The following is a 17,302-nucleotide window of genomic DNA, read 5'->3' as shown; positions in this document are numbered from 1 at the left end:
GGTGGAAAAAAAAAAGTTGCAAGTTTTTAATATTTCTACTTATACAGCTAACAAATATACGCCAATCCAAAGAGATCAAAGCTTGTCTTTGTGACACATCTTTTACTGAAAACTTGAAAGTAATTCTTCTATGTTGGACCTTTTAAAAGGTGGTTATGATGGTTTGACAGTTGATCAATTTAAAATTATTGTTTGAAAATCTTGTACCAGACCTTTAAACCCTGATGTCTCAGAGTGAACAAACCAAGCCGGGAGTCGATTTCAGGAACGTTTTTGGTATGTTTTTTAATAAATTAACGTTCATTCAAAATACAGTGCCAAAGGAGTATGATGCAGCCAAACATGCTAGTAAGGTTTGTCATGAAGCACCTGTGCTCATGGTTTCTTTTTGTTTGTTTTTTTCCTTGTTTAAAAGGTAGGAGGAAGACTCCACCCCTCCCCAACCCCACCCCACCCCACCCTCTCCCTTGGCCCCGCCCTCTCCTCTCACAACCAATCAGCAGCAAGAATCCTCAATATTCACTCAGAAAGAAAGAAAACAAAATGGTAAGATAGGAAAATGGAGATCTAGCCACAGTCACACTACAGTAATGTCCGATATTAAATAAAAAAAAAAAAACACTAATACAAAATAGACCTGGTTATTCTCCCCCACACTAAAACTCGTCTTTTTAACATATGAAAAATAGATATCTTATTATATTTATATATATATATATATTTCAGCAGCTTGGAAATGAAAACAAAACAAAAAATAATACATGAGCCTGAAAGGTGTGTACTGCGAGGTGTGTGTGTGTGTGTGTGAGGCGTAGACCGACGGCTGTGTGGAAGACCTGCGCGCTAACAGACTGGGAGGGGAACAGGGAGGTGGGGTGGGGGTGGGGGCGCGACCGGACCTGCAGTCAACCCCTCCCTTCCCAAACCCACCGCACCCCCTCCGACCCCCCCCTTGTCGGAAGAGCGTCCGCAGGGTCCTTTGGAGGAAACGCACCATCCTGACTTTAAAGGAATACTCCACAAAAACACATCGACTCTGCGCCGCTTTTCAACACTGATCGACAGAAAGACTTGAAATCTGGTCTTTTCATTGTCCGAACTGAAGTTAACGTTTACGTAGCTCCGCCTCTCGCTCAAGGATACTGAACAAACAACGGGGAAAGATGGGATCGAACCAGTCACCTTGTGATTGGAAAACAACCCACTGCACCACCTGAGCCAAACTAAAACCACCTTGTTTGATTATATCTTTGGGTTAATTTGATCAGGCTTCTTTAGATGGCTTTTATCATCACACTCTGGATAATCGCGTATTTAACGGATTTAATTAGTAGCCAAAAACATTTACTACGTTAAAGCATAATAATCATCTCCTCTTGAAAAAGTCTATAAATGAGGATCCAAACAACCAGCTTCAGTATTCCTTTTCTCATCTTTGCAGGACCATTTTGCACCACTAGTAGGTGTGATGAGTCATGACAGTAATGACTAATTTGTATTTGTCCCCAAAATGAGAAGGTGATCTGGAGAAATTTTGGTTTTAGCTCCACGTCTCTAGCCATTACCCATTTTTTGATCGACTAAAATCGAGCTGAAACATTCCAGGACTTTTAACATGATTGATCTCGACACCGTCTGTCACTGCAATACCACTTTGCTGCACTAGATGGCGTAGTGAGTCTTGCTCATTGTTCCTCGTTGCCCACACTGGTAAACAAAACTGTGCAAAATTGAAACTGTAGACAATTGTAACATTAGAAATAAAAGACAACAAGTTTATGGATCAAATGTAGAGAAAGTGCGAACCACGACACTGAAATGTCACTCCGATGCCATTTCTGGCTTCAAATTGCTTCTTTCGTCCAACTAACCATCTCAGAATTCAAACATCGTATTAAAAAACATTCACAAGAACGGTAAACAAAATTAAAAAAAAGTTGAAAACTGTTAAAACCATTAACATTTCAGGCCACTATGCTTGAAAATAAAATAAAAAAATTCATCTCTGGTTTCAGCTTCCGAAATGCAAACTTTTGTAGCTTTTAAACCAAATATGTTTGTTTTGTTTTATAAATACGTCCCCTGAAAACATACTTTTGCAGCTTTATTTGACCTTTTAGCTTTCAAGAGATAAACTGAGCACAAGCATAAAAATGCACAGGGGGCGCCACTAACCCTCAGCTGCAGGTTTACGCGGCGACAGACGAGACTTTTTTTGTGGAGTATTCCTTTACAAATGAGAGAAGAGAATAAACAGGAGAGGAAGGGAAGAGAGATAAGCCACAATCTGAAGGAAAAAGGAGGAGGGCCGGGGTGATTTTGGTACAGTTGCCATTGTCATTTAACGAGAGTGCATCAGCATCATCATCATCATCCTCCTCCTCACAAAATCAGTTGACGTTCAGATTATCACATTGTAAGAAACAGTATGACAGACGTAATGATATCCAACAGAAGAACAAACAGAAGGAACCAAGAACTGAAAAACTTCAGATTACTAATATTATTCGAGGGGCTTGTTATTGTATCTGTTCACCAGTCCAGAGAGACCCCGCCCCCCTTCCTCACGAGAGAGCAAACGCACCCCCACCTCATCCCTCAGTCTCGCGAGGCAAGGGAGGGGAGCTTCAGAGCTACGCCACGGGGAGCGTCACCAGCTCCCCGTCCATGTCGAACTCCTCCGCTCCGTCGGGGGAGAAGAGGTAGGTGGGGGGCTTCCAGGGGGACTCCTCCAGGCAGGAGGGGTACAGCTTGCCCACCGCACAGCGGAAGTCCTTTCCCAGGTCCCAGAGCACGCGCTCGGACACGGGCTGCCGCAGGTACCAGCGGTCCAGCTCCACGTCGTACTGATAGATGGCGTACTTGGCGCGCTCGTTCATGTGGGTCTCGCGCATGAAGATGCACAGCGAGTTGAGCAGCACCACCGCCCGCACGCACGGGTCCGAGTAGCGCTTGGCGGGGATGTTGGCGGCCAGGCGCCACTCGTTCTTGTTGACGTCGTAGATCTCCACCGTGACGGAGGAGCCGTCGATGGTGCTGGTCGGCAGGCGGATGCCCGAGTTGCTGACCACGTGGAGGCCGCCGATGTAGAAAATAAGATCCCCGAAGGCGGCGGCGGAGGCGAAGCAGCGGCTGGTCTTGCGCATGGCCATCTCCACCCAGGTGTCGGCGCGGGGGAAGTAACAGTACATCAGGTCATGCGTCATCACGTAGATGCAGTCGTGCGCCACCACAGAGGTGCTCCAGTTCCAGGCAAAGGGCAGCGGGCTCATCATGCTCCACTCGTCCTTCTCGCAGTCGTAGCGTTCCACCGTGCGCTTGTTCAGCTCGCCGCCCACGTTGTCTCCTCCGATTGCATAGATGTAGCCCTCGCAGTAGACCAGTGAGGGCTTGATTCGGGCACACAGCATGGGCGTCTTGGGCACCCAGGCGTTCTGCTGAGCGTCGAACCAGAAGAAGCTGTCCACCGAGTGGAAGACCGCCTGCAACTTGCTGCTTTTGCCGTGGTTGGCGATAGAGTTTTTGAGCGGGATCTGCCCGCCGGCGATGAACACGTCGTTGTCTGGAGTGACCAGAGTTCCCACCTTCTGCAGGTCTCCCGGTGGGTTGCAGAGCTTGTACACTTTCTCCGCCTGCGGGCTGTAGCACACCACTGTCATAGGCACAGACGTGGCCATGACGTAGCACTCGCCGTTCGTTTCCGACAAGGCCTCCATGAAGATCAGCATCTCCTCCTTCGTCATGCCCAAACGTGGCTTGAAGAACTTGGGCATGGACTTGTAGAGGCCCTGCACCACCACAGACTTGTCGTTGGGCGGCAGGCCCTGAAACCAGGCGCGCTGCGTCACCTCGGACAGCGCATCGATGCGGATCTGACTGAGCACGGAGGACAGGTGCTGTGAACGTGCTTCCATGTTGTACTCCAGCCACAGCATGGCCGCCTCGCGCACAGTCTCCTCCTTCTCTACGTTGAGGTTGTCGCTGCTCAGGATGTCTATGAGCAGCTCGTGCGAGAGCTGCAGGAAGGCCTCCTGCCGGTACACCATGGGGAACTTGTGCTCCACCATGCGCTTGGCGCTCTGCTTGAGCTCGCTGCAGCTGAACAGGTCGCCGATGCTCAGCATGCGGACGCAGTTCTCCGCATTGATCTTCTTCACCAGGTAGTCTCTGCACTGCAGCAAGACATCTTCCACCTGAGAGAGACAGAAGACCACCGTCAGACGGTACTGCGCGCTAATATGTGCAGGTGTGAAGTAAAGGAAGCCCACAAGAAGAAACTTGGCCGCAAATAAGGAACTCAGAAATCCAGCCATCGTCATCAGGAACGATCAGCACTGACCTGCAGGAAGCAGGCGGTCTCGTAGAGCGGCTCCACCGTGCTGTCGCTGATGGCCAGGTTGCCCGTGTAGGCGTAGGTGATGATGATCTGTAGCGTGGCCGGATCCACGTTCCTCAGGTGGACGTGGGTCTGCTTGCTCTCGCTGAGGCCGCTCATGAACATCGCTCTGCAGGAGGGGGGGAAACACAAAGGCATTGGGAAAAAAAAAGCATGATTGAAATCACTTCATCTTCCTTTTTTAATCTGTGTCACCTCTTTCATCAGATACAAACCAGCGTGACGGTTACTCAGCAGGAAAATGCTAATCACCACCATAGTGCTAAATCATTTCACTTTGTACCGCCACCAGCAATTTATTTATCTCCAAACATCTTTCATTCTCAAAAAGTATATTGCACCATCACCTCTGACCAACAACAATCAACTCGGCCTACAGGAACTGAACAAATACCCAACATGATGCAAGGACACGACAGTCAACCTACCAAAGTATTTAGTCTTGTGTCACTTGATTTTCCAGTCTGTTCTCAGGTTAATGGCAGGGTAGGAGACACCGGGAAAATACAAAGTAGATCCAACAGCAAGTTCAAACTTGGCTTGAGGACATAACATCTCAGGACTGCCCTCAAATGACAAACATGGCAGTACTGAAATCTTACATATTGCACCTTTAAATGCCCTTTTCAAGAACTAGACCAGCAGGTCATTAAACACAAGCTTTCCTCATATATAATGTATCCAAGTCGGTTCAGCAGCCTCCTTGTTGGACTTCGCCCTCCAATTATCATCCCTCTCTTCTGATAACCTCTCCCTAAAATAAACCCAACTCGACAAGACAAATCTCCACAGCAGCTTCACTGAGCCCCAACTCCATGTTGTTCTGCGTTTTTACCATCCAAAGTTTTTCTTTCAAATAAACAGAGCCTCCTAATGACAGCTGGCCAGCAGCCAGAGACGCTGGAAAAACAGACAAAGTTACCAAACGGAGTCCGGGTACCTGTAATTGGCTGCTGCTGGAGTTCATTTCCCCATCATGCTCCTGCTAGTTTACAGCTACACCGGGAGCTCTCTCACTCTAACTCCAGTGTAGTGATACAATGCCACATCTTAGGTGGACTTCAATGGTGTATTTAATAAGAATTTCTCAATTTCGAGCTTGCAGCTAGATTTTTTCCATGGTTTCTGAAGGAATGGATTTTTATACTATATATACATATATATATACATAGAATGCTTTCAATGGATGTGATTTCTTATGAAACATTTTATCAGATTATTTATTCCAGATTCAGGCATTTGATTTGACCATATATATATAGGTATGTATACTTGCAAGTACTATTCCTAATCTTTCCTAATGTAATTTGTGGAGTACTTTGAGTTGTATGTTCACGTTGCAAAAGAAGATTGATTTCTCTCCAATGTGATTTTAGTTAATATTATAGGGGCTTATTTGGATTTGGAGTCAGTTGCTTGGCGGTAAATGGCAAAAACAAGTCAATGACAAAAGCTGTATCAACCTTTGATCATTTAAATAGATATTCTTTAATAAATCTACAGAACACATGATGGATTTTCTTCAAACCTGATGTTACCTGAGCCTTTGGAACAAGTTTTCTTCAGTAACAATCGCTCCCAATTGAGTGCTAACGCAATACTTTGTTGGTAAAACAAGACAAGAGTGTGTTTACACTCGTGGTTTGGCGTTTTTCTAGTCCAGACCAAAGCAACAACTAAATAAATGAAAGGTCCCATTTTAGGATTGGCTCCATTTGCATTCACACTGGCATTTTTACAATTTGAGCCAAAGACATTTAAATGAGGTGTGTCAAGAGGCAGAACATCCACAATAACTGTGTGCCCGGCGAAAGGCATTTGAGAGAGTATTTTTAACCAACCAGGAGCTTTTAAAATGTATTAAAGTGTCCAAACAGCAGCAGGAATCTATCCATTGTACAGATATATGGTTCAGACATCTGTCACACCCTATGCTCAGACAGATATTCAAACTCATTCTACTTCAGGGGGCACAAACAATCCAGTTTGTGAGTAAATATTGGAAGAAAATCATGAAAAGATGTGAAGTGGATCTAATCTAAGTTAAAATACTAGGGCCCTTCAGATTAATCGGCTGATTATTGTCGTGAAAAAAAACCTCAACAAGTTCCCCATGACATGCATCACTGTGTCATTCACGTTTGATTGATATGTGAACTCGTTCTCTAGTCATGTTTTTAAAATCGCTGCTGCCACATCGCCTGGACGTCGCCATCTCTGACTTGACTCGTGTCATTACTAATCGACATATTTTCGCTGACGCGTCACTGAGTGATAAAAAATATTGATCGGCTGACATATCGCTCATCTGAATTTGTTATCCCCTAATCTCTGAATCGGCCCTAAAAAAAATTATATTGGTTGGGTCCTATTAAATACAACATCTTGTAGTTTTATTGCAGGAATAAACAAACATGACTTCAGCTTTCAAGTGCAGGCAGCTGCTTTAGGATTGAAAGATTTTTCTTGTAGGCTTGATCAGGTTATCGATGTGGGCTGTTTACTGCCCACTAATAGAAAGTTAGTCAGCTTGTGGAAGGTTTACACAACATTATTATACCACAGAGTACAGAACTGTGGTTTGACCATTTTGACAGTGTGCTGATCATATTTTCCTTGGTGATATAAACTTTTATTACGTTAACCTGGTTGAAAAAAGCCTCTTCAAAAGCCTTTGGAGAATTTGATATTTGGAAATGTGTTGCTCTGCATCATTTAGTTCAGCCTCTGGCATTGTACATTGGCCAATGAAATAGTCATTACCCGCTAGTACAATAAAGGAGGCAGCTTTTTCTCCCAGTGCACTTGGTTCAAGCTTGAGGAAGTACCATCATTAATCACCACTATTCGACAAATCACGAGAAGAAACACAAAAGACACAACTTATGGATCAGCCTTTCACAGTCGTCCAAATTCAACACAGGAATTACTGAAAATCTTGCGGCGTCTAAAGAAAATGTTCCTACTATACGAGTCTTTTCTGTTCAGTCACAAAATTAACCCATTAGCCCCAGAAACAGATATTTAGCAGTTATTTGCCTGCAGAGTGGCTCGGGGGGTTTTGGAGTGTGTGTGGGTGTGGATCACAGCAGGGGCAAAACTTGCCAGCCTGTGTTATGTAACCCTGCAGGCAAACCCCCTTCACCCCTGTCCTCCTCTCCCCCTCTTTCTTCCTCTCACCCAGACCTACGTGACCAGACTTTCCCCTGCAATACCCCCTCCTTCCTCTCTGAGACGAGGTGGACAGAGAGGCGGCAGGGAAGGCAGAGCAGTTCAGAGGAAGCGCTGCGACACCTTCAAACCCCGAAGGGGAAATGCTTTGCATGTTCACACCAGATAACGAGCGCGTGGGAAACCGGTGGGTGTGGTGGTGGTGGTGGGAGGCTCCGAGTTGTTGGGACGGTTTCTTGGTATGCATCAGTGTGTGTAACTAGAGGAAGAAGAGGAGGGGGAGGGAGGTAGCCGTCGCATTCAAATGCAGCATGAGCTCCTGTCATGTACAGATGGGACTGTTCCCAGACTGGAGGAGGCTGCTGCTGCTCCGTCATATCCACTGCAGTGCACTCACTTCATTATGCAATGTGCGCACAAATGAGGCCTCCCCGGGGGCCTGGGGGGAGACCTCTGTGGAACTGCACGCCAGAGACTTTTCTCCACCTTTATCGGACGTTTCCTGCAGGACACACCATCCTCTCCATGAAGAGCAGGTGACACTTGCTCTACAACGTGCTGCATTATTCATTGTAACTGTAGAAGTCAGAAACGGCCCACATAACGACGGCGTCCCTACACTTCCTCGCTCAATGCACAGACACAAAACATGATCACAATGAGCCTTGGCTCCTTTGGAAACAACACACTCGCTTGCGCACTCACCTGAAATAGGAGCTACAGGTGGCCAGGACCATCTTGTGACAGGGGAACTCAGTGTCCTCCACCAGCAGCACCACGTCCGTCAGTAACTTCTGCTCATAGAAGAACTTGAGCTGCTCCAGCAGGGAGACAGCGTAGTCCGTGTTGACCGGCCTGCGCTCACTGAGATCCGACATGGTTGCATCCCATGAATCACGCCCCAGTTTTGAAAAGTCACGCAGCCGGCAGAACCGGACTCAATCCAACCAAGAGAAAAAAAATGTAATAAAATAGAAGCACTCTTAAAGATTGGAGGGTGAAGGGGAGTGGGGGGTGGGGACGGGAAGGTGCGTGCTACACCTCCACCAGCCTGCGTGGAGGTGTCCAACTGCAACGTAGGGACAAACGTTTGTCGCTCCTTCTGCTGGAGACGAGCAGAGAGATGAAAGGCGGAGGAGTCCAGGGATGAGATGAGGTACAGGGCTGTTTCCCTCTGGTGAGTCCTTTCTTGTCTGTTGTCTGAGGTCATGCAGCAAAGCACCAGGGACCGGAGGTAGATGGAGAGAGAGGGCGCGACGAGCTGTCGCAATACTGCTACATCAGTGCTCGTCTGAAAAAAAACACAAGAGAACAGAAAAGGGCAGCAGTGAGAGGTTGAAATTACAGAAACCAGCCACAGTTCATTTCGTTTTACTCCGATTTCATTTTTGTTTAGGCTGTCAAAGCCACAGACTGTCTGAAAGTTTTAACAAGACTTCACAGCAATTCTTAGATGAAGATGTGTTCAACCAAAGTCGGAATGGAAGCAGGACCGAATGTCTTCTCAACGGTGTGGCTGTTGGTGTAGCTAGAAACTGGGAAAGTTACAGAAGCAATTGTAGCTCCACATAGATGAACTGTTGGTTTTAAAGCTAATGGTATCAACTGACTTTTCTTCTCCACAAATGAACACAACGATGTTCTTGTAGCCAACTGTCTGGGTTAGGCATGCCAAATCCATTTACAAAACTGCTGCAATAGACGGTCGACAACGAGAATCTGAAAGGAAGCGCCCATCAACTCACATTACATCACTGTTCTGGTCGTTCATGCCAAATTGGAAACTTGGTAGTTCCCATTTGATAATGTTTCAGCGGGGAACATTAATGTGAGACTAAGTCACAGCCCCATACAAGTCAATATATAGATTAAAAAGTCAATATTCTCAATAAAGATCTCCACCACAAAAATGGAAATCATTCTGGTTTTGTAGTTGGCTAACTTTGTAGGCTCGGCTCATAAAGTCAAGATATTTTTAACCGTTCGAGAAATTGCTGTGACAGTCAAAGAGAACTCTTTGGTGAGTTTTTGCAATTGGTAACTTTCCAATTTCCCAGTTAGCAGCATTGGCATGACAACTAGAAACAGCACATAGATGTAATGTCAACATCAATAGATACATGCTAGTTTGTCATTTTTGTTGCTCGCTAAGTGCATAGACTGGGCCAATGAAGGTGTTTTCTAATGCTAAATGCAGCAAAGTTTGTCTATTACAATCATTAAGAATACCTATTCCACATGAAGCTGCACAATTCCCCTAGTGCCAAGTCACATTGATGCCCAGTTACTAATGAACACCTGTAAAGATTCTTCCTCATGCATATCTATATATGATGTAGATCTGATTCTTGTACTAACCACAACTTCTGGCTCAGTTGCATTTGCAGAGGTTACTAGCCTGAAGACATCAAGTTGAACTCAAAGTGTCTGGAGATCAACAGGAAAACACAGACTCATTAATCAGGGTCATCATGATTCATAACTTTCACCACAGCCTAGTTTACTGGATATAAACTAGTTTGTGGGAAAGGGTGTTGTAGCTGCAATGTTAACATGTTGGTTACAACACCGGCACTTTCGAGAGAGCAACACTAATCTGCGTAATATGGTCATTATTACCTGGATCAATATTACTCAGTGTAGGTCTTTATTTAAAAAGCTCAGATTCTTTGAAGGTCACAGCTCATATGGAACCTTCCGCGCACAGGCTGATTTTAATCAATAAAAGATAACGTTACAGTCCAAGAAGATAAAACACGGCCAAGCATCACTACATAACTATTTCCATCAAATGCAAGAACCCCTTTCAGCAAAGTATAAAAGACAATTCAAGGGAATCTACACAATCTTCATAAAATAATCTATTATTGGTGTGATGTGATAAAAATCAGCAAAAAGTCAGACAAATTTAGAATTGTGTAAGGCTGCATTTCACCAACACTTCCACGCCACACGGGATCAGATCTGCTGAATAGTGGCAGAGACGACCACCCGACATGACCTCAGATCTGGTGTCATTTTGTTTGCCTCAACACTTCTGCTGTCAACATGCACCGAGACAGCCGTGAACCTCGGATTCAGGACATCTAATGAAGGGGGTCTGCCTCTGAAGATCACCTCCCTCTATCAAATGATGCAACAGACGGCGAAAAGATGAGACAAGCAAGTCCGAGGATACGGGGGAGTACCAGGATAGGATAGCAAAGAGAGAAATCCTGCATGATAAGTTTGAAATCAACCAGAAAAAAAACGACCGAGAGAATAAGATACAGAAATGTACAACCATAAAAAGACAAAGGGGAAAAAAGAACACGAAAAAGGACACACTAACCAGAAAGTGACACGCAACAGCAGGGAGACAAAAAAAACAACCCCACAAAGTGAATGAAAAAGCTGCACAAAAGAAGCTATTGCAGACACTTAAATAGACCTGTGACAAAACAGGGCACACAGGGAGAAACAAAGCAACCACAAAGGGACAAAAACATTAGTAAAGATGCAAACAAAACAGGAAAAGAGATCAGAAGCATGTACTTATATACCACAAAACTGACATATTGACAAGAAATACACATGAGGAGACGATAAAAACATAGATCAACACCAAAAGACACACAGCTAAATTACCTTAAATACACACAGCAAGACCACAATGACACATGAAATTGTTCTTATGAAAGGCCCTTCCACATGTCTGAGGGAGGGGGGGGGGGCCGTTGTCTCATAATCCGCCCATGGTAGTAGATGGATTTTACCGCACCATTGGCCATCAAAAAAGGCAGATGGCGAGACAAACAGAACCTCTAGTTAGCTCTTGACTTCGTACCCATCCTCACAACCTGGTGACCGGTGGGTCAAGCACGTAGTAACGGTTGATGTTTAGGTAACGTGCTCCGTTGCAAGCCCAGCGAGATGCTTGCCTGGCTCGCTTCCGTTAGCACTCTACCGTTACCCAGCGCGTCCAAAACAAACCCCCCCCCCACCACCACCACCACCACCACCGTGCTCTGGAAGCCACGGCCCGCCGCTACACACAGCACTCACCTCAACCTGCCTCCGCAGAATCGTGACTCAAACTTTGATGCAAACTGGTTTACGCTCCTCTATGATTCGATTACAACCAGATCGCTTCGATTATCAGCGCACGTCGTGTTCGATTGCTCCCCCGCGGTAATGTAGCAACTTTAGCTGCGCTTTGCTCCAGTGTCGGGGTTCTTAGCGATCAGCCACCGAGACGGCGACTTTTCTACGGCATCTTTTAAGAAGGGTAAATGGAATGCAATTGTCTTCTTTAGAAATATAGTGTCACTACACAGGACGTGAACGGAGCTATTAGAGAAGAGAGCGGTCATGCTGCTCGCAGCTAGGCTAACTGCTAACACAGCTAAATAAACGTAAGCTAAGCTAAACCCCCCCACTTTTCACGTAAAACGCTTCAATAGCCCAAAATGCAACGTGCTTACAGTAACCGCAGACAAGCTCCGCAAGAAGAACAGTCAGGGTGTTGTTTTCTCCTCGGCAGAAGGCGTCAGCTAAACTCCCGGAGCGGAACAGAGACGGTGAAGAGTCGAGTCGAGCCGCCGAGCATAGAACAACCTTTAAGCGCATCACAAGCGCCCGAAAGACCGGAGGCCGAGGCCGGGGACTGCGCATGCGTGTCCACCCGGGCGGCCTGCGTCGCAGACAGCAGTGAAACCGCGACACCTGCAGGAGAGACGGAGAAACTACAGTTCAGCAATCTATTAAATGTTAGGTTGCTTGATTATGATTTTCAACCCCACAAAATATACGCGTGAACCATATCATGTGATCTGTATTCCATAATATCTATATATGATACATACCACATATTTTGTATGTCTCTATCTAAGTCATCAAAAGCAGCATCGACTACAGTTTTATTTTTTACTGACATGATTTCAATGCTGTAATAAATCTTTTGTTGTTCTTCAAGTTGGACAATGAACCTCTCTAAAAGCTGTTAATACTACTACTCCAATAATAATAATAATAATAATAATAATAATAATAATAATAATAATAATACCACTGAAATGGCTTTTTTTCTTTCATTTGTTTAATTTACATGATATAATTTAATATGATTTCTTTTTCTCGTAAACTGAATTCAATAAAATATTTGAATGACATTATGGGATTATTATTAATAATATTATTATTAATAATATTAATAATAATAATAATAATAATAATATCCTGAAATAGAATATAAAAATATCAGAGCTCACCTTTCTTTTTTCTTCTTTCTTTTTTCCCTTTAGTATGTACCACTATAAATACTTTTTTTTCTTTGTACTATCATTTAATTTTATACTGGTTGACATTAACCACCATAATCTACTGTTCGTCTTGTCTTTTAGGGTCGGACTTGAGAGGCATGTTTTTTTTTTTTTTGCCCCTTCTCACAGTTTGAACTGTATTCTCGTTCTCGCTGTCAGTGTATGAGGATGAATCGCTTCAGTCTCCACGTGATCCGGTGCGTCTTCACGCACTGGCTGCGGAGCCGGCAGCAGAGGCGCTAATTTGCGCGTCCGCACCTGTTTCCCATTTCACTAATGAGCGGAGACGCGTGCGCACGTAGAAGTTTTAAAGACATGAGAAGTCCGTCTTTAGTGAGTCGAAGCTCGGGGGTGTTTATTTAGTTGTTTTGTGGTGTTTTATTTCTGGCAGGCCGAGCAAGAACAAAGGGGAAAATGGACGGTAAATACTGAGGATGTGTCTTTGGTTTCATGTCATGATGGGAGACTCTGACCACTTTTGTTTGTAGACGCTGGAAACAAACCACCGCAGTCGTTTGGAAACGGAGCGCAGAGAAATCCTCACCCCAGACCGTTTTTCTACGTCCAGCCTCCGTCTCAGCCGTATTACATGTACCAACACTGGGGGCTCAACAACCCCTACAACCACTATGGAGTACACGGTGGAGGTGAGGCTTTCCCACCTGAGTTTAACGCAAAGACACTTGGAACAATGCAACCAAGTCCTATGAGCCATGCTCCTTCTCGTAGATTATTTTTTTATGTACCAACTTAAAAATAAACGGTTTGATCAGGCTGACTTCTGTTCATTGGACATACTGTATTGGCCCAGTAAAATGTGAAAGCATGGTAACCTTTAGAGGTCTCCAACCCTGTCCTGCAGGCTTTACATCCTCCCTGCTGCAGCGCACCTGTTTGCATTTTACTGGGCTTTATGAAGAGCTTGTTGATGAAATTAATACAAAATGTACTATGAAAAGCCCCTTTTGTTTAGTTTGTCTGGTCTAATTGCTGACTTCTAGTGCCGCATCTTGTTGAAATCAGTTTAGTTGTCAATGTCACAATGCGTACGGTAGGTGAAATAAAGTGTTCTAAAGAGCTATTGAGTTTCTAGCAGTCGTCCCATGAGTTTCATTTCATCAGTTTTTGTCTTTCTACTTGTGAGAATGTGAAATAGTTTTAATATAAATGAGCATTTGTGTGTCCAGTAAACCTACTGAATCAGAAGCATGCAATTAACATTGTTTATCCCTTTGTCTTAGGTTACAACCTTGCTCGTCCCTGCATGCTCCCTTATCAGTACATGCAATATCCCGGCTTTGTGTTCCCACAAACTTCACTATACCCGCTGGATTACAGGCGAATATTTGAGCCTCGCTTCCACGCTCCCCCGTGTGGTGACCCACCTCGCAACCATAATCAGCAGCAGCCACCTCAGCCTCACGGGTGTCGAGAAACCGCCTGCTCGGAGGCACAGACAGACCCCAGCGATGCCATAGCCAAGCTCATCGAGTGCCTGGATAAGATCCGAGCCACCGAGCGTCAGCAGGGAGCTGCGCGTGACCGGGAGCTGGACTCTGGTGTTGCCTCCCAGTCCTCTGGGATGTTTTCTCCGGAAGAAGGGAAGAAGAACGAAGCGCAGGATGGGGTCCTGCCTCCAACGCCTCCTGAAAGCCATTTGGAGACCCCGGTGGTGACCTATAGAGATTCCAGTGCGGCGGCATACGAATCCAGCCCATTGGTTTTAAGCCCCGAGAGATGCTGGACTGCAGCCTTGGAAGCGGAACTGCCCATTGACAGCTCCTCGGTCCACGAGGACGTCCCCCTGCTGGAGCGGTCAGCTGACGAAGACTTCATTCATTTGGACACGGAAGTGGTTGCAGATATCCGGTCAAATATTACTGTGACCAAGCCAAGTGTTCCCAAATGTGGTGATGAAGAGTCGGCACAGTCCCTTTTCTTTTCCTCCAGTCAGCCGGTGCCCACTGAGGCGAAAAGCTGCAATAAAGTCTCTAATGCGGAGTTTCCAGCCGGGTCATTTGATGAGGCCAAATCCGATTGTGGGTACCAAATCCTCAAGCTGCCACTTGACAGCATTTTAACCCCCGGATCCGCAGGAGCTGCTTGCATCTCACCGCCTGCTGGCCCTTACTACTACAACTACCTCTCAATGCAGACGACCCACGAACGAATGAGCGTGCTCAGCCCGTCTCTGGACGAGCTGTCCTCCAGAGATGAGATGTTCTCCACGGACCTGGATGATATGGATATCTTCCCCAAGCGCGTGTACACAGGTCGGAGGCTGCCAGAGGCCATCGACGGACCCTCCCGCAAGCCCGCTAAAGGAGAAGAGACGGACCAAGAGTGGGTGCCGGGATCAAAGAGGTCCATGTGCGCCTGCTGTGGGAAGCGCCTGTTGAAAGGGACGAGTCGGGCCAAATCCCACAGCTCCAAGACGTACCGGGACGATCCCGGGGACACCGAGGAGGAGAGCCGGTATGGAAGAGGATGCGAGCAGCCGGTAAGCAGAGCTGGCATGAGGAAGCAAACCAACACGAGGAAACCTCACAGCGTCCCGGCAAGACACGCCACCAAACCGTGGTATAAAAGAGCGCAGTACAAAGAGCTGTCGGATCCAGCCGATGAGGAGCGAGGCCATGTCTGCAAACAGGAGGCGGCTGAAGGAGATCCTGCGGAGCAGGAGAGCACTGAGCTGCAGTGCAGAACCTGTCAGGGTGAGTCTCGGATGGGAATGCGCGCCTTGTTTTATGCCCATGTTCTGGTTTTACATTAGTAACATGCAGACAATTTGAGTTAAATTGTAGACAGACACTGCACAGAGGATCTGACCACATCGGACCAGAGCAGGTGGGCAGACTGTGACTCCGTTCACAGAAGACAAGCCGGCCCTCTGCAGAGACAAGGTGATGTGAAGCATGTCGCACATAGTGTGTGTGTGATGGATCAACACCCTGAATGAAAGTCACTCGGTTCTCACATTTAGTGCAATTAAAATGACACACTGGCTTGATATGTGCAGTCAATTTGAATTTATGCACAAAAATGGCAAAATAAAACGTAAACTCCTTGAGAAAGATTTTGTGTTGTTTGGACAGAGGTGAGCAATCGGTGGAAAGTGATGTACCACCGGCCGAGGGATGAAGACCACGACGATGACGAGCACTGGGAAAGAGGTTTAAGAGTCAATCATTTCTACAGCTAAACGATGCAGTTTGCCACCTTCCAATTAGGGGAAGGTGTGTTTTAGCAACTTACAGACCAAGGAAGCAGTTCCCCATCAAGCGACATTAGTCTGGAGCCATAAAATATTTAATTCCTCAAACTGAGAACAATATGGCTCATGAATTTCAGTTTTCTATTCATCACAAAACTCTTGTACTGAGGAATTTTCATAGCAAGAAATTAGCCAGTAGACTTTTCTTTTGGGATTTCCATTGTGCTCTTTGCTCTTCTATCGTCAGCGTCTTTGTTGAGGGAACCGAGATGATGCTGTCCAACGTCTGCGTTTTGGAGAATTTGTGTTGAACTGTAAGTCAAAATTAGTTGAATATGTATATCGTTTGTTTTTCCCCAAAGTATCTTTCAAAGAATATGCTTTTTCTTCCCCCACAGGTCCCCCCCCCCCCCCCCCCCCCCCACCACACCCCACGATGGTATAGATGTTCAGAGATGAAGATATTTGGAGCACCTGGTGAAACGCACTGCACATGTGGCCTCTTTATGGTGAAAATAAATATTGGTACAGGGTTTCACAGCTTTGCACTAATCAGGATTGATGGATTTCACAAATGAACAAATTGGGCTGAAAAGTTGTGCAACAGATGGTGAACCACTGCTTGGGGCCAGTCCAATAAAATATTGTCATTATTTAAGCTTGTGGTGTCTTTTCTTATGTCGTTTATTTTGAGTGGCAACAAACCCTGTACTTTTCTCCTTTCTCAATGATTTCAACAAAGTTCTTGCTCATAATTTACGGCCTGGTTTCAAAATCTGAAGTGTTTGATCAATGCTTAGCTGAGAGGTGAGCAATTGATTTTTCCTATAAGGGAAGAATACCTTTTGTCACATATATGAAATGTACACTGAAATTTGTTCTCTGCATTCAAAACATCCTTCGGCAGCTAGTGGGCAGAGCCTGGAGGTCAACGGCCGTACTCCAGGACCCACAGTGATAAACTCTCAGGTGTGGGATTCCTTTGCTGGAACCTATAAACGTCTGCTTGTTGAACCTCGAGGCCACCACTGCCCATTAAAGTACGACTCTTTGTACTTATTTTGTGTTCAATTTATCTATTAAAAACCACTGGTTTTGACAAGGATTTTTCTTTTCTCCCACTTTCCAAAATCTCTTGAATGCACCATAACTTCCAAGGTCCACAAAGTTCAAATGTATGTTTTCCAACATGATGTGTGACCTTGCTGACGTCCCAGGTGG

The 17,302-nt window shown here is 45.6% G+C and overlaps 2 protein-coding genes across 2 annotated transcripts; one reads left to right on the top strand and one right to left on the bottom strand.

Moving 5' to 3' along the window:
• Positions 1-1,826: 1,826 nt before the first annotated feature.
• Positions 1,827-12,194, bottom strand: kbtbd2 (kelch repeat and BTB (POZ) domain containing 2). Its single transcript, XM_080489777.1, has 4 exons — positions 12,031-12,194; positions 8,273-8,858; positions 4,340-4,505; positions 1,827-4,193 (listed from the first exon to the last, which is right to left on the bottom strand). The coding sequence occupies exons 2-4, from the start codon at positions 8,443-8,445 to the stop codon at positions 2,634-2,636; spliced, it is 1,899 nt and encodes a 632-aa protein (XP_080345903.1). The 5' UTR covers positions 8,446-8,858; positions 12,031-12,194; the 3' UTR covers positions 1,827-2,633.
• Positions 12,195-13,281: 1,087 nt separating this feature from the next.
• buc (bucky ball) lies at positions 13,282-16,069 on the top strand (the record flags this gene model as incomplete). The annotated part of the gene is made up of 4 exons (XM_080489937.1): positions 13,282-13,288; positions 13,356-13,514; positions 14,109-15,581; positions 15,963-16,069. 4 exons carry the CDS (start codon positions 13,282-13,284, stop codon positions 16,067-16,069), a joined length of 1,746 nt encoding a protein of 581 aa, XP_080346063.1.
• Between the last annotated feature and the right edge of the window lie 1,233 nt (positions 16,070-17,302).

The sequence above is a fragment of the Lipophrys pholis genome (genome assembly GCF_963383615.2).
Source record: "Lipophrys pholis genome assembly, chromosome: 20".
Lineage (NCBI taxonomy): Eukaryota > Metazoa > Chordata > Actinopteri > Blenniiformes > Blenniidae > Lipophrys > Lipophrys pholis.
The sequence above is the reverse complement of the archived record's forward strand: the minus strand, read 5'-3'. Positions and strand labels throughout refer to the sequence as shown.

Bases quoted from the DNA above. Each gene is read 5' to 3' on its own strand.
- kbtbd2 (XM_080489777.1), bottom strand. From the start codon at position 8,445: ATGTCGGATCTCAGTGAGCGCAGGCCGGTCAACACGGACTACGCTGTC. The intron at 4,506-8,272 runs GTGAGTGCGCAA...CCCCTCCTGCAG, and splicing joins ACCTGTAGCTCCTATTTCAG to AGCGATGTTCATGAGCGGCC. The intron at 4,194-4,339 runs GTCAGTGCTGAT...TGTCTCTCTCAG, and splicing joins AGACCGCCTGCTTCCTGCAG to GTGGAAGATGTCTTGCTGCA.